Below are 22492 nucleotides of genomic sequence, written 5' to 3'. Positions count from 1 at the left end.
CCTGCACTACCTTTGGCTTTCTGCTCGTTATCAGTTGGTCTGCCCTACAATAAGTTGTCCCTTACGGTCTGTTACTTTTTGCGCCGTTATATTAAATCTCTGTCGTGTACCCAATGCAGCGGACATAGGCTGTTGTGCACCAGAGTTCGGGAAGCGTCAACCAAAGTGTGGAAATCGACGACACCAGTTGGTTCAATAGCGTTTCATGCGATTGTCAACCTGTCTGAATACTATACACTTGCGGTGAAAACTTAAAAGTGGAAATTACAATGTACAAGATCTAAAAATGGGCCGAGGCTAATTACAAAAGAAGCGAAATCGAAAGGAAAACGAAACTAAATACGATAGGCTGCAACTTCCGTCTGATTCTGTCTTTAAGGGTTTAGAGAAACTCACACGCTATGTAACTTGAACGAGTGAAACTTACGTGAAATCTCTGATCTAACTCCGTCGATCTCCTAACTTCAACTGCCTCAAAACTTAAGAGGCGTGCAATTACAAGCGTATCATTGTCGTGTACAATTGTAGACTGGTTTAAACAGGAATGCTAGCCACGTAAGTGGTTCAAACTGTGAACAATGGTGTCTGGAAAAAGGGGCGTAAACTCGACAAGGAAACAAAAGAGCAAGCCATCTACTTCTAGAAAATCAAAAGAAAGGCAGTTATGTTATTAAGTTCCTCTTTGAATTTTCATCACAATCTGGTTTAATTCATGTATGTCGTACGAGTCAGCCCCCGCTTTAGTGGTGGTGCAAACCTCAGCGATATTGTGTTCAAATGCATCAGGGAAGCTTTAAATTCACCGAACCCTTGCCGTGATCGTAGTTTTTATAGATGTGAGCTTCGTTAATGTTGCATCTCAAAGGCGGGCACTTGCGGCTGGAAAAGATTTTTGCGCACGAAAGGTAGATCATAACGAACACTGTGCGGAGAGAGGGTTTTAATGTGGAATGGATCTTTTACGTGTATTTTGCACGCGGCGATCACGCTCCACGGGCGAAACGTGGACAGTGCCATAGAGAAAGCTTCATGTAAGATCAGTGAAAGTGTCCTATCTCTTACCAGTCGTTTCCAAAACAAAGGAGTTAAAAACATGGCTGATGATCAAGGGAATCAAGACAGTTTGAGACAGTTTGTTGCTGATGAATGTAAAGCTCAAGCTACAGAGGTAAGTGCATAGCATATGATCTTTGGTCAGACAAAAAGAAGAACAGAAAATAACCATTTTTTCGTGGCATTATTAGACAATGAATTACTCTCTGATCGATGAGAAACTTACACAGAACCCTAAATGCTTTTATCTCCTCTCTCCCATCGGTTTTTTTCTGACGTGTTACTTTTTTTCTCAGCGGTCTGACGTTGAAAACCCTGAGAATGTGACTTTAGATGCCGAGAGAATGAATAACTTTTATCAGCGTGCGTTGAGGGAAAGCGAGCGGTGAGTAGTTTGATAATTATGTGATGTGACAGCTGCGGATAAACAAAGCAACTGTCACCGTTTCTCTTCTTCATTGTCGAGTACATAATTGAGCATAATACCACTCGTATGCCTTCAAGTTATGTTTTTTTGAATGATTTACTTTAAAAGAATACGGTAAAGGTTAACAAGATTAGTTTTGGAAAACTTTTTTCGAGGTTTGGTGCTCGTCCTTGTAAGATAACTGTGAACGTATTTTCCTTGTTATTGTGGTTGCATATTTTTATTATTATTGTCATTATTATCATTACCATTATGGAGTATGTCTTTAAAATTGTATCAATTTATCTTTTCTATGACACTCAAACTGTAAACAGGCTTTATTTTTTTGATGGACCTATTGCATATGAGAGTTGATCCTTCAAAGTTTCGATGGCTTTGAATAATTTAGGGGGTGTTGCTGTTTAGATCTCTGAGCAATGACAGCCCTTACAACAAATCAAAACCACAGGTTTTCCACTGTCACCCACTCCTTTGATATTCATTCTTATATATGGGTATTTAAAAAGCTAATGTGATGGCTAACTGCCAATTTTTCCTCATAGCTTGGTTGATTAGAAGACTGCCAAGGTTTTCTTGTACAGTCATTAGTTCAACACCTGTTTAGGCCTGATTGTTTTTTGTTATTTCAAGGCTTCACATTCTCAACTTCTCATGTTCTGGAATAGCCCAATTTTGATGTTTAAAATTTTGAGTAAAATCGAAGTGCATTACTAAGAAGGTCTAGGTCCAAGAGGGTCTTCCCAGAGTCTTGTGCTGATGTCTATGAGTGCAATTATTTTTTACTTCTAAATATCAATGATAATAAAGTAGCATGATCTGATAGTGCCATACAATTCCTGATAGATCCTGACTGATATGCATTTTGTTCTTGGTTTAGAATGAGCAACGAAGTGACAAGATCCCACATGCAGAGAAGTGAACTTCATAAAGAACTAGGAGCAGACATGTTTAAGAGCTGGACTCAAGATCATGCTCAAGAGGTCCTCAGTTCTGAAAGGTATGAACTGTGGAGCAAAGAAGAAGAAAAGGCAGAAGAAGCTCTTAAACAGCTGAAGAATTCATCAATCTGTGAAGACGAAAGCAGTGATGATGCATCACATTGACAAACATTATTATATTGGAACATATGGTAGCAGAAATTAGGAATTCATGGAAGTCTTGGTATTTAAAATTGTGTATAGATTGACTGTTATATTTTTGGTACATGAATTTGTGGCTCACAGCTGGTGACTTAGACTCTAGCACAAGGTTGTACCATTTTTGTTACCAATGTAAGGACACAACAGACACTGGTTGTGATGAAAACAACAAACTATAAAAGGCCTGTTTACATGGAGGTTGGGAATCCCCGATAGGTAAGGTAACTTGCCTTTCCATGTAATCTCTTATTTTATCTTGGTCACATTTATACGATAGGTGTGGTGACTCACCCAAGCAGGATTAGCCCAGTCTGCCAGGTAGGGTAACCCTGTCAGTTGGGGTGACAATTTGCCATGTAAAGGTCTCAAGGTGGGGTAATCTGCCTAGTGGGGGTTGGGTTCATGTTTCAAAGATGTCAAATGAGCAAAACAATAACAAAAAACATGTGTTTCAAAACTTTGCACATTTCATAGCCGTCCCATTCAGAACTAAATAATTAACCACCTTTTACATCCTCTCAGCAATGAAACCCTGAGAGCAATTTTTGTCATGTTTTTACTTTGAACTCAATACCACCTTCACATGTTATGCTGAAGTGAAGACATTATACTGTCAGAAATGCTTAAATTATGTATTCAGTTATTGCCAAAAATCTTACAAGGAAAAAAAATTTTCTTTTTGGCAACCATATACCACAGGTCATGGTAGTGACATCTTAACTCCCTCAGTGCAAGCACAACAACAACCTCAAGAAACTTCCTGGCATCCAGTGGTTGTAAGATTGTTTGTCTACACTTGCTGTGTTTTCAACCATGGCTAGACAGATTACCTACCTACCTGGGTCCCCCACTTCCATGTAAACAGATCCTAAATTTGGTTTCAGTTATGGGGGCATTTTCTCCCCTGCAATCAACAAAGAAAAAACAACCAATTTATCAGTCACACACAGCCAGTCATTGGCAAAGTAAGAATGAAATAGTCATTGTGGAAATTTGACTGGTTAGAAGATCCTTTTTTTTTGCATCTAAGGCTTAAAATCAGCTGGAAGGCTGGGGTTAAATGAAATGTGTTCAGCCAATCAGTTTTGAAGCTTGTTTTGATGATCAATTGAAAAAAGTAATGGACAAATCAACATAAATGTATAAAAGATAATTATGAAAGTCAGCAGATACCCTTTTGTTTTACACTTTCATTCTGTTAATCAGTGGACTTTACATTCATTTTATGTAGGAATATTATTTAAAGAATCAAATCCAAAATATCATTTTTCCTCAAAAAAGAAAATCTGCTTCACATGGCACTTCCACATTTTACTTCCAATTTTTATAATCATTCTTGTTCAATGATGGTCCAAATTTAGGAAGTTAGGATTCACAACACATTATTACTGGCCTTTTTGAAATTTCCTTATTTAATATTATTAAAAAAATTGGTTCCTTCTATCAAATAGTAGAAGAACACAATGATGGTTGGGAAATGAAAGATAGACATTCATTTTTTTTTTTCAATTTCTTAATCAGTGGTTTTTATTGTGTAAAAATATTTCTAGATTTAAAGATAACTAATTTTAAGATAACTAAAAATTTGTTATTTTATGTTACATACGTGTAGAAAATAAATGATTGTATCAACTGAACCTTAATAGTTCAAACAGACTTCTGTACTATTTCTCCTTAAAGTTAATGATGTATAATTAATTATGTTTGATGTCTTCTTGCTTATAATTTTTTGCTATTTTAAAGTTAGATTTTTTCTTTCACCAATCCATGCCATGTCATTTACACACTGCACAAGAAAGACTTGTGTGTTACTCAGCTATTCCGGGGGGAACTTCTAGGCTCAATTACCAAAACAAAGGGAATTTAAGTCATGTTGAATTTGGAAAAAGCAGTTGGCATTACTTTACTTTACGCTAAAATGAAATTTTTTGATCAACCAGAAGAGAAATTCTTTATTAAGTAATGACTATTTTTTAGAGAGATAATATTTCTTTAGGATAAAAAATTCTCATTATGAATCTCGAAATTAAAGGCAGCTATAAGAATTTATAATGAATACAGAGGTTCCGTGTGCGGATACATGAAGTGATTCAACTGGATGAAAAGTTGTCATGATACAGTGTTCAAACGATTTCTGAAACTTTTTCCCTTGTATAGAAATGGTTCAGTTAAAAACCCTAACATTTTTTTGCCAGTTATAGTTGTGAGTTGAGGTAATTAATCTTAGAGAATGCTATCCTTTCTAAAATAATTTGAAATTTGTTAAGGTTGCTGACTTAACGACACAAGAAACTGTGTTGATTCAAAATAGCATCAGCCTTAATTTTAACGGAGAGAAAATGCAAATACTTCATCTCCCTTCACACGAGCTTCAGCCTACTACGCAGACACTGTCATGCTCCTCATGTCACGCAATCACTCTTCCCCATTAACAGCAGACGTTGGCGTGGAGGAATGACTGCGCACACAACGTCTGCTGGCAGGCTATATAGGCTGTTTGGCTCGGAGGTCAGTTTTCACTCCTTTTTCTTTGTAGTCCCAGATTTTTTTCTAAGTACGCTTTTATCAGTTTAGAGTGGATTTTTTTCTCTTAAAATACATTCAGTATTCTTGGAAGGTGGCAGAGGGTGTCTACTTGACGCGTAATTAAGCCCAAAATAAATATGTGACGCGTAAATTTTACAGAGGGAGGGTGAGATTTTGAATTTTCCCTTAAAAATCCGTGACGCGTGAAATACTGTTTCAAGTGCTAGTGACGTATTAATGTGTCTAAAATTCGTGTTTAAGACGGGATTAAGACCCCCCCCCCCTCTCCCCCATTCCTTTGCTACCCTCTTCTCGATGGACCAGTGGCGAATCTTCCCCCTTATTTTTAATAAAAAAAAAAGAACAGGAATCGCAGAAGGAAGAAAAACCGGCTGGGCAAACGACATAAAACCGGGTGTCCCCTTTAGCTCAAGGTCTGGATCTGCCTCTGTTGACGACTATATACACTCCCTACACGATGGCTTCCATATATTCATCGTCTTGTTTCAGTGACGAGTCATGCTTTGTTAGACCATTTCTTTCTGAATTATGATTTAACTCGAGTGTTTTTAATCCAAAAGTAAAGTTAAATAAACTGTCCTTCCGTAAAGTTCCTTTATGGATTAACGCATTGTTTGCTTGTCTCTTGAGCTTGGCTAAAAGAAGCAGTTCTTTTTTGTGGCGTTGCCTCAAGTGCTGTATACGACGCGAGCAGTTGATCTTGAATATAGCAACGATTCTAGACAAATCAGCCTTCATTTCTTCTTTGTGTCTGGACAACTCCACTCGTCTTGGAAGAGAGTGACTCTCTGCACCTACAAGGAAGCAAAAACTGAATTCAAGTACATTCTGCCAACAGGAATCTTACGGAGGTGATTTGTGGCTTCTGCCTTTGATTTTACAGAGCTAATCAAAACTAACAAAATTCTCGAACGTGATTGGTTATCACCAGCCCGATTTGAGCACTAACTATAGGACAGTGTACGCGTCATGCATATATGCTTGTAATTGGACAGTGTCATAGGACAGTTAAAGGGACAGTTAACACGCCATTGACGCGCATTTCGCCGAGTCAGCTGTTTGTTTGTTTGTTTGTTCGTTTTAATCAGAACGTATAAATGATGTCTACTTTCCTTCTCAAATGTTTTCATAAGTTTGATTAATTGGTAACGGGACTTCATGTCGTCCAATTCTGTCTGTAATTATACTCGTGATAAACAAATCGGATTCTCGCTTCGCGTTCGCCCGATTTTGTTGGACTCCACTCACTCCTGTTATAATTGTTAATAAACGCTCCTGTATTTCATGAACATCTTTGATAAAAATTTGGAAACTAGAGATGAGATAGTGAACTGCAGGAGCACAGCTCTGTTTTATTTCCAATGTCTGTCACTGGAAATTTAAAAAGCATCCACTTTAGTTTGGTTAGCGTGCGCTGCTTACTCGTGATTCTATGCGCAATAGGGATTCGCAGTGAATTACTGAGAACAATACTCCTACAGTTCACTATGTAATCCCCTTTTTCCCAATTTTCCATTGGGATATCCATGAAGTTTATTAGCTCTGTGAAATCAAAGGTAGTTTTAGTGCTATAAGATGAACATCAACTTTGTAAACTTTGACAAAATCATATCAAAAACTATATTTTGGGGGACTAGCTGATATTAGATAATGATCAGTTTTTTCTTAGTGCTGGAAATACCTTTTTTCCTGAACTTTACCCATCCCATCTTCTTAGCAAACTCAAACTTAGCTCCTACTAGCCACATCACACCAAGGATTACACCACAGACGATCAGCGCACGCACGTACGTGGGAAACCTCGGGTCAAACAGACTGCTCGAGCGCTCGACAGACATGCTTTTAGGCGTAATCTATGGAAGGAACGAAACAAAATTTAGGGTATGCATGAACTCACAAACCTGCGATAGACTGATACTCCTAATTTTGCAAAGGGAGTGTACCAACACTGCGAATCGCTTCATACTTCTGATACTAGGACAAGCTCCATGCAGCTGAATGCACCGTGTGACTAGTTAGTATTATATACTTAGTCAACAACAACATTTACATTTCACTTTCAGAGGTGGATCCAGGAATGTTTCATAGGGACACATGAAGTTTTGTTTAAAACAGTTTCAAACTAACGCGCTTTTTTATTGAAAAAAAAAAAAAAAAGAAGAAGAAAGAACGACAAAAACAACAATAAAAATAAACAAAGAAGACCCAAGGGACCCAACCCTGCCCCACTTTTCTTGACCCGCCACGGCAAATCCTATCGCCTCAGTTGTCGCTAACTAAACTCGAGACATAGAATAATACCTCGATTGCTTGCACGTTATTCCTCACAATCTTGGATATCTCAGAGCGCTGCTCGCTGACGTATTTTTGAAGACACTTCTGTATCTTCTTGGCCTCTCCTCCTAGCACCACACCGTATGCAGCCGAGTAGTCCAGTAGCTTACTGATGCGTAGATCCCGTCGATTAAATAGATGTTTCTTACTCCCTACCGTGTATGCATCGATAAGCATACCTTTTACTTCTCGACTGGTTAGAGCTTCGTAAACTTCTTGCAGATTAGTGTACTCCTTGCCTAGGGGAAGAGTTAATTCAAAATATTTCGAAGAAAGTTCAAGATTAACTAGAAACGCACATCTTAAATAGTTCTACTTGAGGTTGTGTTTGTGATCGTCCTAATCATAAACAAAAACCGTGGGTAATGAGAAATAAGAGCGATGGCCTTTTCTATACGTATTACCCAGAGCCGAGGAGGTTAGATTTTTAGAAGGTTGAATTTCAACAACTTCTTATAAATAGAACAAGAAAGATGGTAAGGTTTGAGCTCAGTAAAGAAATAGAGAAAGATGTTTTTCGTTTTGTTTCGAGCGTGGGACAAAGAACAAATTCTAAGTCTCCATGAGGAATCGTACCTCAGACCGTCGGATTCCGCGCTCTGATACTCTACCACTGAGCCACAAAGACTCCACGGTGAGTGAGGGCTATTACGAAGTTCATATGACACGCTTCCTGCTTACTGTTAGTATCAGCAACGAAAAACTTCTTTCTGAATTTCTAATAATTAGAGAACTTAGTTAAACGACTCAAGTGCAAAGTTTGAAAAGAAGTGGAGGAGGGTAGAAAGAAAATAAAAACAAGAAATAGCAACATTACGTTATCCTCGATCTGGCTTCCTGCTGTCAAACTTAACATTTCAGGATAACTGCTAACGGAGGGTCGAAGTATCTTTGTTCAGTGAAATGTTATTTTAGATCAACACCAAAGTGCTCATCACAGATACATCATTTACAAAAATATCACTTACCACCGGGGTTGACTCGGGCATTTTTCCTGATAGCAATACGATACCCGGATGAATTCTGAATTGCAGCAATCTGCAAACAAACGATACTCACATATATATATATATATATATATATATATATATATATATATATATATATATATATATCTGGAATGTTTCGAACTAATGTAAAATTAATGCTAGATGCTATTTGATACTTCTTTCTACACGGGGTTTGGTCGGCTCTTTACAAATGGTTTCAATGCCAAAGTGATTGAACAGGTTGTGAAATGTGTCAACGTTCATTCCGCCCTCAACGCCAGATACTCTCATTACTTTTTATTTGACATACCGCTTGCGTAATATGATCGTCTGAATTAGGGATTCTCCAAAAAGAATCAATAATGGAAGAAGTTTCGAATAAACTGAGAGGAAGTCACCTTAAGGGTCAAGTAGGGAGTAGTTTGTCGTCCTTAATCTGGTGCGTATAAATTAATTGGTAGGCTTTACTATAAGGTTTTTCGCTGTTCTCTCAAGAAGCGTTCTTCTTAACTGCTCTTTTGCACACTTGATTCCAAAAATGTTTTTTGTTCAAAACGGGCAGGTCAATGTAACAAAAAGAAAAAAAATTTTCTTCACGTATTTGTTTTCTTTTTGATGAGAAAAATGAAAACAATTGTGTAAAAATTTATGCACACCTTGGTTCCATATAAATTAACCTCTTTGTCCAAAATTCTCGCGGTCAGCAGTGTTGTCATGGTAGAGTTAAAGCAAGTCACCATGATGACGCCTAAAAGGATCCAAGTTAAACCCACCAGGCGACCAAACGGAGTCCTTGGAATCCGATCACCGTACCTACCGAATAAGAACGAAAGCAGTTGCACAATTAAAAGCAGACAGATCGACCTAGCAGTAAATTGTTTCCAACTAACGTTACAACAAATTGTCAACTTGTTGTATGTGCATCTGATCTATTCACAAGTCGATCAGTTTGATCGGTGGACCATTGTGTTAAAGGGGATAAGGTTCTAAAGAAATTGAGGTGCTGTATCGGTGGGAGAGTATAACAGGGTAATTTAGTATTATCAACTGAGTTGATAACGTAAATTGGCCACTGTAAAGAGTTTCAAAGCCGACATTTCGAGCGTTAGCCCTTCGCTCTGACGAAGGGGTAACGCTTGAAACGTCAGCTTTGAAATTCCTTACGAACCATTCTATTAGTTTGGCGTTCCGTCAATCAATCGGTTTGTTATTTCGTTGTTAGGTCCGTCAATCTGTTGGTTAGTCGTTCAGTCCGTTAGCCAGACGGTCAATCAGTCAGTCAGGAAGCCGGTTGGTCAGACAGTCAATCCACAGTCAATCAGTCATCCTGGCATTAACTCTCTTACTTGCTCGCTCGCCCATTTATTCATGCATTCGTTCCCTATTTCCTCCATCAATTTATTCAGATCACCAGTCATAGTTGTCTTACCCGAGAGTTGTCATGGAAGCAAACGCCCACCACATCGCTTCCCAGCTTCCTTGTAGAATATTGCGAGGAAAGTGGCGTTCATTAGCTGCAGTTTCCTTTGGAAGTAAAACAGAAATCAGTATATCTTGAAAAGTATGAAAAACGGTTCGTGTTCTTTTGTTCTACCGAAAAATTCAAAACAAGCTTTGTCATCAGGCTTTGATATCTCGAGGGAGAAGAAAGGGCAAAATAGAAAATTGCTGTTGTACACAAATGGCAGTAGGTGACAAAGAGATTACTCACCACAAACCACATGGCCAAACTGGACACCCATAACATGGCAATGGACAAAAAGAGTACTGGGAAACAAAAGGCCAGTGACTTGAGCAGTAGATTTGCAGCGGTTCCCTTTTCATCTCCGATTATGATCAGTGCCAAGCCTGGCGACTGGACGAAAGGAACAAATCCGTAATTGTCTGAAAACCGAGTCTGATCCATGAAGCCATAGACTGGAAAATGAAGCTCAGTTTTCTCCTCAAAGCCGTTCTTGAACTGAACAAGCCCTGATTTCCTGGCAGGACGTAGAGAGGCAGTGTACTCAAAGTCTATTCGTGAGGTTCCATGCTCAGAGCAGTTCCCACAGCAGGAATAAACAGATTCTTTTAGGATAGGAGTGATGATGCCGCTCTTGTTGGAATCGGGGCTGTCAACATAAGGCGGGTTGATCCACCAATTAGAGAAGACAGTGCTGTAGCAGTTACACGTTTCTGGAAGGAAACAAAAGGAAGTAAAATTTTTTTGAGTCGATCATGAGCTCGTGATGGGGGATCGGATTTACTTCTTAACAGCGTAGGTTTTCCCACGTCTCTTGACAGGTTGAAATAAAAATCTGCAAGCTAATCCCTGAAAATTACATCTAAAAATGCGATAAGCAGTGTTTTGACCTGCTAACTGAATACTAGCATTGAAATGATCCTCTAGGAGTGAGTTGTATTTGAAAATTTTGTGAAATACCTGCTCGTATAGGTTCACTCTTCACTCCGTCGCCCTTAATGGTAAATGCCAGAACTTCGATCTCGTATCGGGTGTATGCATCCAAATTTTCCAGAACAGCAGACAAGCTTGAGCTTGATACTGTTACTATCTTAGTTTCCGACTCTTCCTCTAGCGTCTCGTCTGCAGTGGCTATCGCCTTGTACAGTACTCTGTAACCACGCAGTATACCATGGACGTAAAATTCATCTGGGATGGGTTTCCACTGTACCTCGATTTTTGTGGGACTTGTCTTGTTCATCGCTTCAACATTGACAGGAGATTTACTGGGAACTAGTGCAAGAAAGAAAGATGTTCCAATTTTTTTGAGAGAAAATACGTCACTTGAATTGAAAAACTCCCATAAGAGGCTGGTATATCGAAAGATACTGCTAGGGTCTGAGAGATTGTCCGATTAAAAAAGCATAAGGCTGAAAAAAGAAGCTTTGAGAGCAACTGTGAGTGTTGAAGAAAATCTTGCCGGCAAGCATCCAGGCTCTTCGAATGATCAGCAAGTTAGGAGAGATTTACATGTCTCATTACTCATCACACATAGTCAATTTCCAATATTTTTCGAAAATCGTAAGTAGCTTCTTCTAAATGGAAAGAGGAGAGAAGCAAAGAAAAACCGAGAAAAGGAAGGCAATTGTTCTCCTTCTTTGAAGATGGTTTCTTGCTGTATTACTTAGAGCAACGGGTCGTTATCAACTTATCGTAACTTTCCATGTTGCTACCCTTTGACCAGACGGAAATTAAATCATACTAAGTACATCACCGGGAAACCGTTTCGCCAAAAGCTGGTTTTGGTTAGAACTACAGTATATACGATTTTCGCTCGCCTATGCGGACTGAAAATCATATTCGCATTTGCCTAATAGAAATTGATCTCGGGTACATAATGTGCTCGGAGAACATCGATGAATAGACACTCATGTAATATCTTTCTTTTTCATCTGTCATTCCTCTGGCGTCTCGTCTGCAGCGGCTATCGCCTTGTACAGTACTCTGTAACCACGCAGTATACCATGGACGTAAAATTCATCTGGGATGGGTTTCCACTGTACCTCGATTTTTGTGGGACTTGTCTTGTTCATCGCTTCAACATTGACAGGAGATTGATGTGCCTCAACAAAGTTAGGTGGATCTAAATTAAAGGCAAAAACTCACCGTATTCATCAGTTGAGACTTCGATTTCCTCGCTAACAGCACCTTCGCCAGCAGCCGTGAAACCAAGAACTTGTATTTTATATTTGGTGTAAATCCACAAATTTTTTAGATGGACGGATCGTTCATCAGGAAGAACCTCTCTGATCTCATACGTGTCACGTGACTCATTGAATCGCCAGAACAGCACTCTAAAGCCCAATAGTATCCCATGGACGTAGTCAAGTGGTATGTCTTTCCAGTCCACAAGGAGACTCGTGTGGCTTGTGTTACGAGCTTTTAATTTTATCACAGGTTTACTAGGAACTTAACAATAATGTCATACGTTAGCTTTTATTTATCTTGGTTGGTCAAGAAGTGCAGTGAAAAGTCTCTTGCAAGCCAAGCCAGATCGTGCTGGACGCTGATTGCCCATAGCACGATCACATGAAATCCTCAGTATACCCGGTTTTTTAAAAGGAAATCACAGGCGAATACAAGCATGGCTATAAAAAGTTTTCAGAGTAAAGTATCCAAAGAGTACCTTCAACTGATCGCTGATAAAAAAAGACAAAAGAACAAAGCCAGTAAAGGCGTCTAATACCTTCACGAGTTCAATTCAGTGAATGAATTTAGCCTTATTTATCGATACTATGATACTCTTAATCATTCGGTCTTGGCGTTTCTAACTTTTCACTTCACGGATAAAACTCTTCTGCGCCTAAAACCTACTTTGGTGAAGGCAAGAGATTATGATCTCTTGGTGAACGCCAATGAACAGGGAACTCAAATCGTACCCCTTAGCCATCTATATTTTGTTGTGCTGTTTTTCTTTTTTCCTTTTTTCAAACATTTTTTAAACTTTAAAAAAGAAAGTACGGTGAAGAAACGCATAATACTGAAAGCGAAGTGAGGTAGAACGAGTCACGTGACTTACCATCTTCACTTGTCCTTATCACTAAAGGTTGTAGAGGTGAAGGACCGAGTCCTTTACTGGTGTACCCGGCCACTCTGATGACGTACCACGTGAATTTCTTCAAGTTCTCAAGGGTAGTCGACGTCCTTGAACCGTAGACTGTCTGATGCGAGACTGTCTCATAAGAGCTATTAGAGAAATATGAAATCTTGTAACCTTGGAGAATGCCATTTCTGTGTTGTGGAGGGATATGTTTCCACTCAAGAAACAGAGAAGTGGAGCTTCTGTTGAAGCCGGTGACGTTGGCAGGGAAGGTATCGGGTCCTGCAAAAGTTAACGTAGAGATTACCATGTCTGCCGAAGTATTTTAAAATTTGCAGTTATTGTCTGTAGTTGCTAGTTTATCTTAGGTAGTGTGATGTTTACCTTTTTCGATTTATTTATCTATTAATATGTATATTTTTTTCTATTTTTATATTTCCTAGTTGTAGTGCTTTCGTTATTAGTCAGGAGCTTGCGACTATGTCTGTTATAGATGTTGCAAGATGATATATGTATAAATGTATAAATTCATACTACATGAATATATTTTATGATATTCTTGTGTATTAATTGTTGTTGCAGTCCAAACATTCAAATCTGACATGGTCTGGATGCCTTTTGCCTATTCGCTTCAGAACGCCGTAGTCCTTTTTGGGGAAGGGAACGCGGCAAAGAAAGTTTCTGCTTTTTTCCATCTTAACCGCCGAGGACAACTTACAAACGGAAATTCATCGAGTAAAACTTGCATATGCAGCTTTATATACAGTCATTATCTTACTGTCTTCATCCGTGGTCACTGCCACACATTTGCTCTCAATTCCACTTCCTTTGCTGGTAAAACCTTCAACAGATACCATGTACGTTGTGAACTTGCGTAAATTGGCAATAACCGCTGACGTTGCTGACTGGTTGACTACAGTTTCGCTCCACGTTCGATTATTCGGGGCGTCTGCTGTTACATAAGATATTTTATAACCCAGGAGAACACCGTGTGCATAGCGCGAGGAGATTGGGCTCCACTGGATCACGATGCTTGTGGATGTAAGATTGTTGCCTTTAACATTTCCTGGGGGCCGGCTAGGGACTGAAAGAAAGCGAGGAAGGAACATAAGAAAAAAAACTATCGTCAAAAATTGAAGTTATGCCAATAAAAGTGGGGCATCACGCACAAGAATCTTATTCATAATTTCCCATTCTCTGGTGGAGACCGAAGAGGTTCAAATATCGCCCTTTGGAGGACATAAAAGATTGAAATTGAGGAAAAGGTCCTGTTTTACTCAGCTTCAAATGCGCCATTTGATTCACGTCCTCAAATCCCGCTTTGTTGCACACCAGAATAAGTGTTGATCGTATCTTCAGGAATTTTTCTCTTATCTCACTATTTTTCTTGATATTTATTTCTTACCGTCCTCCTGTGTCCGCTCGAAGATTGTATCCGACAATGGCCCGTCTCCTTTAATTGTAAAAGCGCTGACTTGAATCTGATATGATGTGAACTTAAGCAGGTTTGTAATTAGAGCCCAGGTTCTGGTTGGGTCAGTCGGGTATGTACGAGTAATGACGTCTTCGTATCCATTAGGATCCAAGTTAGCGTAATGAACATGGTAACCCAATAGAATTCCATGAATGAACTGTTTGGGGATCGGAGACCAATTAACGTAAATGGTTGTGCTGCTTTTGTCACTGGCTTTTACATCCCACGGCGATGAACTAGGCTCTGAAGAGAGCATCAAATGAAGAAAATTTGACTTCGTAAATTTCACTCTGCGTGCAAAGCTTAATTTATGGTGATTGGGTATACCAACCATGGTGACTCAGGTGAAAGCAACAGCCTACGGAAGCTAGCGACACACACAAAAAATTTAAAGGCGTTTTAACCTTAAATCACACAAGTAAACTGAACAATACTGCTTTAAATGAATAGCAATATTTGCACTTGATCCTAACTTAAGACTACTCCTAACTACTGAGGTACAATCCATTTTAAAGCACCAAGGGGAGAAATTGTTCAGAAACATGTCTGACGATACAAAAAAGATAAGTATCAACGTAACTTTGTTGAGAGATATATGAGTAGAGACAAAGTAAGTCTGTGAATGATTTATTGAGGTACTAATATTCAACAAACAAACGAAGTGATAGAGGGATTATAACTTAACGAGTGAAATCCGCTATTCTGGTTTCTACTGGCTTTAAAATTGCAGAATGTTCAACTTAACTCGAATTGTGTAAGAGCTGGCTAGATATAAGAAACGAGTGACACTTTTTAATTAATGAAAAAACAGTAGTATAAATATGGTAATTAGTACTTACTGTCTTGATCTGTTTTTGTTTCAATTGGTTCACTGTCCACTCCGACTCCTCGATGATTGACACCTGCCATTCTAAACTGGTAGGTGGTGAACTTCTCCAAGTTAGTCACATGTGAGGACAGTCTTTCCCCGTCGATCACCTTCTTCCATAGCCTTTTATCTGAGTTATCACTTCCTAATTCCCAGAAAGTAACTCTGTATTCCAGAATTGGACCGTTGGAATACTCGTTCGGAATTGGTAGCCATGTTAGGAGAACTGAGGTGGAGCTTGAATTAATAGCCGTGATGTTGACTGGTGCCATAAATGGGACTACAAAAATAACACAACGGAAATGATTAATGTTTAGTACAGCGTTTACCGAAAAAAGATTTACTTAGCATGATCCGTTGTTTTTGGTAAGTTGAAGATCACTTCGTAGACAGAAAAAATTAAAGAAAACGGCTTCCCTGGACTGAATATCCTTCACAATTAGGTTCACAAGTGTATGTTGTCTTCATCTGTTTGATTCTGTGGCAAAAAAAGTAATGCATATCTACCTGTCTTGTTTTTAAGTTGTAGAGAGCAATGGAGTGCGAAATTCAAAAGTCTAAGGCTCAATTTCTCACGCGGACGCAAGAGATAACACTTAAAAACATCTTTTATTATTTTACTCTGGAGCTCAAACTAACCATCTTTCTTATTCTGCTCGTCAGGATACTTTCTTAGCAAATTTCACGAATCTTCAACATGAAGACGAGCTGCGGCTGAGGGCAAATGTGCATAACTGCTTTTGTGACACTAGATAACCCTTACCATCCGGTGAAATGAGGTTTACAGGTGAGACCGTAAGTGTATTTTCTATTTTCCTGTCGATGCTGATGGCATCTTGAAGAGCGGTAATCCCTTGGTAGGGTTGGTGAAATAGGCTGACAGAGAAATCTACGATGACGCTTCCTTGTCTTTAAACGAAAAACAGTAAATAAGAAGAAACGAAGAAATGGATCGAAAGACCAAGAAAACCAAGGAAGAAGGGAACTCATCGAGAAGAAAGCAACGGACGGAGAACATTAAGGAACGAGAGGGAAGGCAAACATGTCCGCGAACGACTAACAGGAAAATTTTGAATTTTAACGGAGAAGTCTGACAGAAATAAATAAATTGAAATAGTCAACAGGTATGTAGCCGTAGGATCAAATAATTTTATTTTTCAAATAATTTTGTTTTTCTGTGATCAGCTTTGACCACATAGTAGTTTGGATCTCAAGTTCCAAACATGGTTAATATCAGTTGACAAATTTCATAAAAAAAAAAAACAGACAAAAGAAAAATATTAAAAAAAACCAATAGTTTCCTACCTGAAGGTGAAATCTCCAACATTAGACACTGCCCGTTCTCCCATAATCGCTTTAACCTAAAAGAAACCATCAATGTTTGCTATGTTGTGATCCAATGTGAAAAGTGTTGTTTTGTTAGGTTTACTTTTGCTTCTTCCTCTAACTTTCTGGAATTTGTTCCTGCCTAAAATTAACCAAGTCAAAAAGAGAAGTTTCCCGTTTATTCTTCAACTTTGAAGGTTACTAAAATGATTAGTCAGCCACGTTTCAGATTTAAACATATATCTTCCGTGAGCAAGAGGGTAACGAGTGAAGATGATAAATTATGACCTATACTACAACGGAAGGGTCGTCCTAACCGCACTTGAAAGTAATCTAATCAAAACTATGGAATGGTGTAATGATGTGAAATTCAATCACTTACCCCATAATGGATTTTTAACGTCAACCTGTCAAAGCTCCGGCCTTTTCCAGCAGCTAAAGTTGGGTCCCATTTCTCAGAAGTCAAGTTTATTGTTATCTTGAAAACAATATCTGAGGAAATAGTTTCCAATAACAAAGTTGTTTCATTCCATAAAAATTTATGGGTCTTATGCAAAAGTTACATCAGAAAAGGCCTGAGGTGGATTTTTAGCGAAAGACCAAATGACGTATAGAGAAGTTACTGCTCAAAGTCTCGTTAAGGTCATGAGTGTAGCCTCTCATTTTAATTTTTATACTGAACTTGCTCAGCTTTTCTTAAGTATTTTGTAACTCCTGAGTGTCTGAAACGGTAGCTGAAGACAACAAAAAGGTTAATCGATCTCAGATTATGCCGTTACTCCTTGACAATGTCAAATGGTCATGCATCGGTAACGTAACTGTCAAGGTGACACTGAGTTGCCCCAAACGAGATAGTAAACTGATCATGACGTTACAGCCTCATCCGCAGTTCCTTCATGGGCGTGGTATAACGCTTTTGGGGAGATACATGTGACACCTCAAGTTTATCAAATAACCCGCAGAAAAAAGGAAAACGTACCCGGACATTTTTGCGTGTTGCATGACTTGGACTCAATACTTGGACCCTGGCTACTGCAATTTCTTCCTCCGTGGGCAGGGGGCGGATTGATGCAGGAACGTCTCCTTATGAGCTTTCCTCCTCCGCAGGTTCGTGTACATGACTCAAATCCACTCCACTCGTTGTATCCCCCATGGATGGGGCAGGGGAATGTGTTACATAATTGTACGTCTGTCTCTAAACCAAGGCTCGAACAATCTTTCCCACCGTGTTTAGGAACAGGATTGTTACACTGCCGAGTTCGAGTATGTCTTCCGACGTTACATGATTTGGTACATTCAGTGAAGTTTGACCACGTGCTATATCCACCATCTAAAGGACACGGAATCAAATAACAACTTTCGACATCGATTTCCAAACCATACAGAGAGCAGTTTTTACCTCCAAATTTTGGCGCTGGATTGGAACATAGCCTCGTTCTCCGATGAGTGCCATTGCCACAGCTAGTCGAGCATTGACTGAACTCCGACCACTGCGTGTAGCCACCGTGTATTGGACAAGGATGCTCGTTACATGCTCTTATTTCCTCAGCTGGTCCAAGTTTTGAGCAATTTTCGCCCCGATGTCGAGGTGCGGGATTGGAGCAGTTTCTTGTTCTATACATGGTGCCATTACCACATGACAACGTGCATTGCGTAAAGTTTCCCCAAACTGTGTATCCGCCGTGTATCGGACACGGAAAAACATTACAAAGTTGAATATCTACTGGGGCCCCTAACGAAGAGCAGTTCTTTCCTTTATAGCGAGGCTTCGGATTGGTACAGTTTCTAAATCGTGACATTGTCCCATTTCCGCAACTTTTACTACATGCACTGAAATTGGACCACGTCGAATAATTTCCGTGAACTGGGCAGGGGAATGCATTGCAGCTTCGAACTTCTGTCGAGTGCCCAAACAATGAACAATTTCTTCCACCATGCTTTGGCGTAGGATTTGAACATTTTCGTGTTCGTACCATTTTACCATTACCACAACTTTTAGAACAACTGCTAAAATTTGACCAAGGCGAGTAGTTTCCATGAACAGGACAGGGGAAGGTGTTACAACTACGCACCTCTTTTAGAGGTTCAAGCGCAGAACAGTTTTTACCACCATGTTTTGGAACAGGATTTGAACATGATCTAGTTCTGGTCTTTTTCCCATTTCCACAGCTTTTGCTGCAAACGCTAAAAAGTGACCAGGAAGAAAAATTACCATGTATCGGACAAGGAAATGCGTTACAACTTTTTACCTCCTTTGGAAGGCCTAAGTAAGAGCAATTCATGCCACCGTGTTTTGGCTCTGGATTTGAACAATTTCTCGTTCTTTCCATCGTACCATTACCGCAACTTTTACTACACAAACTGAAGTTAGACCACGATGAATAATTACCATTTATTGGACATGGAAAAGTGTTGCAGTTTCTAATTTCTATTGCTGAACCAAGCAGCGAACAATCCTCTCCATTATCTGGAGGTGGATTAGTGCACGTTCTTGTTCGTTTCATTTTACCACCAGCACAGCTTTTGCTACAAGCACTAAACTTTGACCATGAAGAATAGTTTCCATCAACCCGGCACAGATCAATATTGCAAACTTTAAACTTGATTGTATCTCCATCACACTCGTTTCCGCCATACATAGGAATAGGATCACTACAGGATCGCGTTCTGTTTTTAATTCCAACTCCGCATGACCTACTACATTCACCCCATCTCGTCCACTCGGTAAATCCACCATTTACTGGACAATGTTGAGTATTGCATACCCTTGTCTCTACATGTGCTCCCAAACTCGAGCAATCCTTTCCTCCATGGCTCGGCTCGGGATTAGAACATTTTCTAGACCTCATTTGAATACCCTTATCGCATGTTCTTGTACATTTGCTGAACGTTGACCATTCGCTAAAGCCCCCGTGAGTCGGGCAAAAAGTATTGTTGCAAATCGCAATTTCTATATTTGATCCTAAATGCGCACAGTCCCTCCCACCATATTTAGGTTGTGGACGGGAACAACTTCGAGTTCTATGTCTCGTTCCATTTCCACAAGAAACTGTACATCGTGAAAACTCCATCCACTCACTGTACCCTCCATCTATAGGACAAGGTTGTGTATTGCAGTTTTTAACTTCGATCGTCAATCCTAGACTAGAACAATTTCTACCACCGAGTCCAGACTCCAGGTTTGAACAAGTCCTACTTCTTTTCTTGATTCCGCCACCACAGGTCTTGCTACAATTGTTAAAGACTGACCATTGTGAATAGTTTTCGTCCAGCGGACATTCCCGTAAAAAGCACGACTTTACTTCCTCGGAGGGTCCATTAAAAGAACAGTTGTGTTGATCACGATTTGTTGGTAATGGTAGGCTACAGTTCCTTGTCCGTTTCATCGTGCCATTACCACAAGATACTGAACAAGGGCTAAAATCAGACCACTCACTGTAATTTTTATCCACTAGAAGGAAGAAGGGAGAATTACGTTAATTTTGCACGAGAAATCTACAAATTTCTTTGAGATAATTTGATTTTATCAACTGAGTTGATAACGTAAACTGGCCACAGTGAAGAGTGTCTGAAGCTGTAACGAAAGTCTAACGCTCGAAACGTTAGCTATAGAAACTGTTTATGGTGGCCAGTTTACATTATCAACCTTGAGGATAAAAACAAACTACCCTGCAATACTCTTCTACAGACGCAACACCTCATTGTTTTTAGAAACTTACTCTCTTAACTAAAAAGTCATAAAACCTGTTTACACTACAAGTTGTCTAAAGGCTATAGAGAATGGATTAATCTTATAATTTTGTTACTCTAACTTTGTAACGTGATGAGCCTTTAACAGAAATCCAAAGTGAAACAGCCACATTAAAAACAATAATAAAAAAAATCCACCAAAAGACAGGAGACACCCAAAACTCGTAATGATCAGTAAAACGCACAAACGGCTTTATACGTTTAAGATGTTTGCTCAGTTTTTTATTCGGTTAATCAATTGTTTGTTATCTATTTATTCACTTAGTTATATATCTGCCTAGTTATTCGTTGATATATTTTGTGAACAAATCAGTTAACGATGATGATAGGACTAAGTGGACTCCAATTCGGTCTGCAATCATGCGAGTGATTAACAAATGATAAATTAATTAAAGGGCTCTGTGAGCAAACTCGTGAATTGACAGATGACTTACATGATTTTGCATTATGTTTAATGTTGTCTGGTTTAGGGAATTTTGTGGTTGATTGTCATATTTAGAGTACGAGCAGTAGTTCAGTGTTCGCTAATGTAGCAAAGAAACAAAGTAACGTTGGGATAAGAAGGCATTACCATTGCAATGATCATGCTATTACATTTAACAAGGGTGGATGATGTCGTGTTTTAAACATATATCATTTTTGTTTCTGGTTCAAAAGAAAAGGTTGGAAGTAAATGTGGGTGAAAAGTGAAATTTACTGTCTATCATTGTAAATATTGGAAAATCAAGGCAATACTGTCTTAATGAAAACGTTGATGATTCCCTCTTTATCAAATGAGACAAACGAGAACGAGTTTTAAGTGATATAACTGAGCCCAGACTGCCACCGTCATTTTGGATTTCCGCCTGGGTAGATTTTGGTCACTTGCTAGGCAGCGTATAATTGAGAACAAAATAGAATTTCATTTCAGGCCTATTTATTAATTTTGTGGTGTATAACTTTCGCATTTTAGTACGTAATATTTATGAGTCTTTAAATTGTCTTGAAACTTATATTAAAAGAAAATTGTTCTTTAAAAATTCGCTGAAAATCGGTAGCCAAAATTATTTGTTTAGGTGTTATTTGATTTTCGTGTTAACCTGTAATTTCTTCAGTCGCCGGCACCTTTGTTGCTTCACACAGAAAAAACACACGATACGAAATGTAATGATCGATTTTGTCCCCGATCTCACGCCATAACAGAAAAAGCTTTTGAACACCTGTAAGCTCCGAGCGCTTCGGAGTAAGTGATATTTGTAATGAATCTTCGGATTGTTTTCAAGTTCAAGGATTGTAAATTACAATTTTATGAAAAACGAAGGTTGTTCTCTTATTTCAGTGTGAATCCTAGCACGCCTGCCAGTCGCTGGCGCCGCTTGTTGAGACTAAAACGAAAAAAAACAAACTCTTTTAAGATAATCATTGGCTTCTTTTTCACCCCACCACTATTCTTAGCAACAACGGTCGCCATTTCGTTTGTTTATTACTCGCCAAAAAACTATCAAATGCATTCAAAAGCCTAAAATCGAAAAAAGTTTACAGGAATCGACCAATCGAGCGAGCGAGCGAGTGCCATTCTCCACATCATATCTACAACTCGCTCTTGCACATGCGCGCAATTCACGAGTTTAAAATGAAGTTGTGAATGTACCAATAATATTTGAGGAATTTGTAATGGTTATGATTAACAGCGTTAGAAATTGATGTTCGATGTGATGCAACTAATCATGGTTTGTTGAGATCTTCTTTGAAAGGTGGATTACTCATGTGATTATTCCATAAAGTATAATCAAGGTTTTATAAGCCAACGCTACAGAGAATTACAACTGAATGGAAATGAAAAAGCAGACTGTCTGGCTAAAATGCATGAGGTATTAACAACGTTGAGGTACTCCTGAGCGTGCTATTGGATTCACTGGTATTGGTCTTGAGATAACTTTTTTACATGATATTGGTCAGGTAGAACTGTTGGATGTATCAATGGGCTTTACCAAGTAAAATATATGACATTAATTAAATCATTGTCAGTGTTAACCTTCTTGAAAGAGTGGGTTACTTCCACTTA

The 22492-nt window shown here is 39.0% G+C and overlaps 2 protein-coding genes across 13 annotated transcripts in view; one reads left to right on the top strand and one right to left on the bottom strand.

The window, feature by feature from the left end:
- The first annotated feature begins 953 nt into the window (after positions 1-953).
- Positions 954-4271, top strand: LOC113676099 (uncharacterized). Of its 3 annotated transcripts, none has more exons than XR_016182743.1 (4): positions 954-1168; positions 1350-1438; positions 2358-2835; positions 3319-4271. XR_016182743.1 is itself a non-coding variant. In XM_027192718.2 (3 exons), the coding sequence occupies exons 1-3, from the start codon at positions 1094-1096 to the stop codon at positions 2581-2583; spliced, it is 390 nt and encodes a 129-aa protein (XP_027048519.1). In that variant the 5' UTR covers positions 954-1093; the 3' UTR covers positions 2584-4271. The 3 variants fall into 3 exon arrangements, 1 of the variants encoding a protein (XP_027048519.1); XR_003446671.2 differs by having other exon boundaries at positions 2358-2937; XM_027192718.2 differs by having other exon boundaries at positions 2358-4271.
- A 272-nt stretch (positions 4272-4543) lies between these two features.
- The window catches only part of LOC113676098 (uncharacterized), a 43247-nt gene continuing 25298 nt past the window's right edge, over positions 4544-22492 (bottom strand). For all 10 annotated transcript variants that reach the window (XM_089193164.1, XM_089193165.1, XM_089193169.1 and 7 more), the window contains 17 exons: positions 17678-20149; positions 17081-17190; positions 16678-16733; positions 16136-16281; positions 15344-15652; positions 14436-14747; positions 13809-14114; positions 13010-13312; positions 12097-12399; positions 10912-11223; positions 10201-10664; positions 9919-10013; positions 9146-9302; positions 8469-8538; positions 7468-7739; positions 6848-7019; positions 4544-5960 (listed from right to left, as the gene is read on the bottom strand). In XM_089193164.1, coding sequence (XP_089049290.1) covers positions 5617-5960; positions 6848-7019; positions 7468-7739; positions 8469-8538; positions 9146-9302; positions 9919-10013; positions 10201-10664; positions 10912-11223; positions 12097-12399; positions 13010-13312; positions 13809-14114; positions 14436-14747; positions 15344-15652; positions 16136-16281; positions 16678-16733; positions 17081-17190; positions 17678-20149 — 6203 coding nt within the window. In that variant the 3' untranslated portion in view covers positions 4544-5616. The remainder of the gene's footprint in view (positions 5961-6847; positions 7020-7467; positions 7740-8468; positions 8539-9145; positions 9303-9918; positions 10014-10200; positions 10665-10911; positions 11224-12096; positions 12400-13009; positions 13313-13808; positions 14115-14435; positions 14748-15343; positions 15653-16135; positions 16282-16677; positions 16734-17080; positions 17191-17677; positions 20150-22492) is intronic.

The sequence above is a fragment of the Pocillopora damicornis genome, chromosome 14 (genome assembly GCF_964200805.1).
Source record: "Pocillopora damicornis chromosome 14, jaPocDami1.2, whole genome shotgun sequence".
Taxonomy (NCBI): Eukaryota; Metazoa; Cnidaria; class Anthozoa; order Scleractinia; family Pocilloporidae; genus Pocillopora; species Pocillopora damicornis.
This window is presented reverse-complemented; position numbering and strand designations above follow the sequence as displayed.

What these genes read in the sequence shown, in the direction of transcription:
- LOC113676099 (XM_027192718.2), top strand. Translation starts at nt 1,094, where the DNA reads ATGGCTGATGATCAAGGGAATCAAGACAGTTTGAGACAGTTTGTTGCT. An exon ending in GTAAAGCTCAAGCTACAGAG is followed by an intron (nt 1,169 to 1,349) that starts GTAAGTGCATAG and finishes TTTTTTTCTCAG; the next exon opens with CGGTCTGACGTTGAAAACCC. An exon ending in GCGTTGAGGGAAAGCGAGCG is followed by an intron (nt 1,439 to 2,357) that starts GTGAGTAGTTTG and finishes TTCTTGGTTTAG; the next exon opens with AATGAGCAACGAAGTGACAA.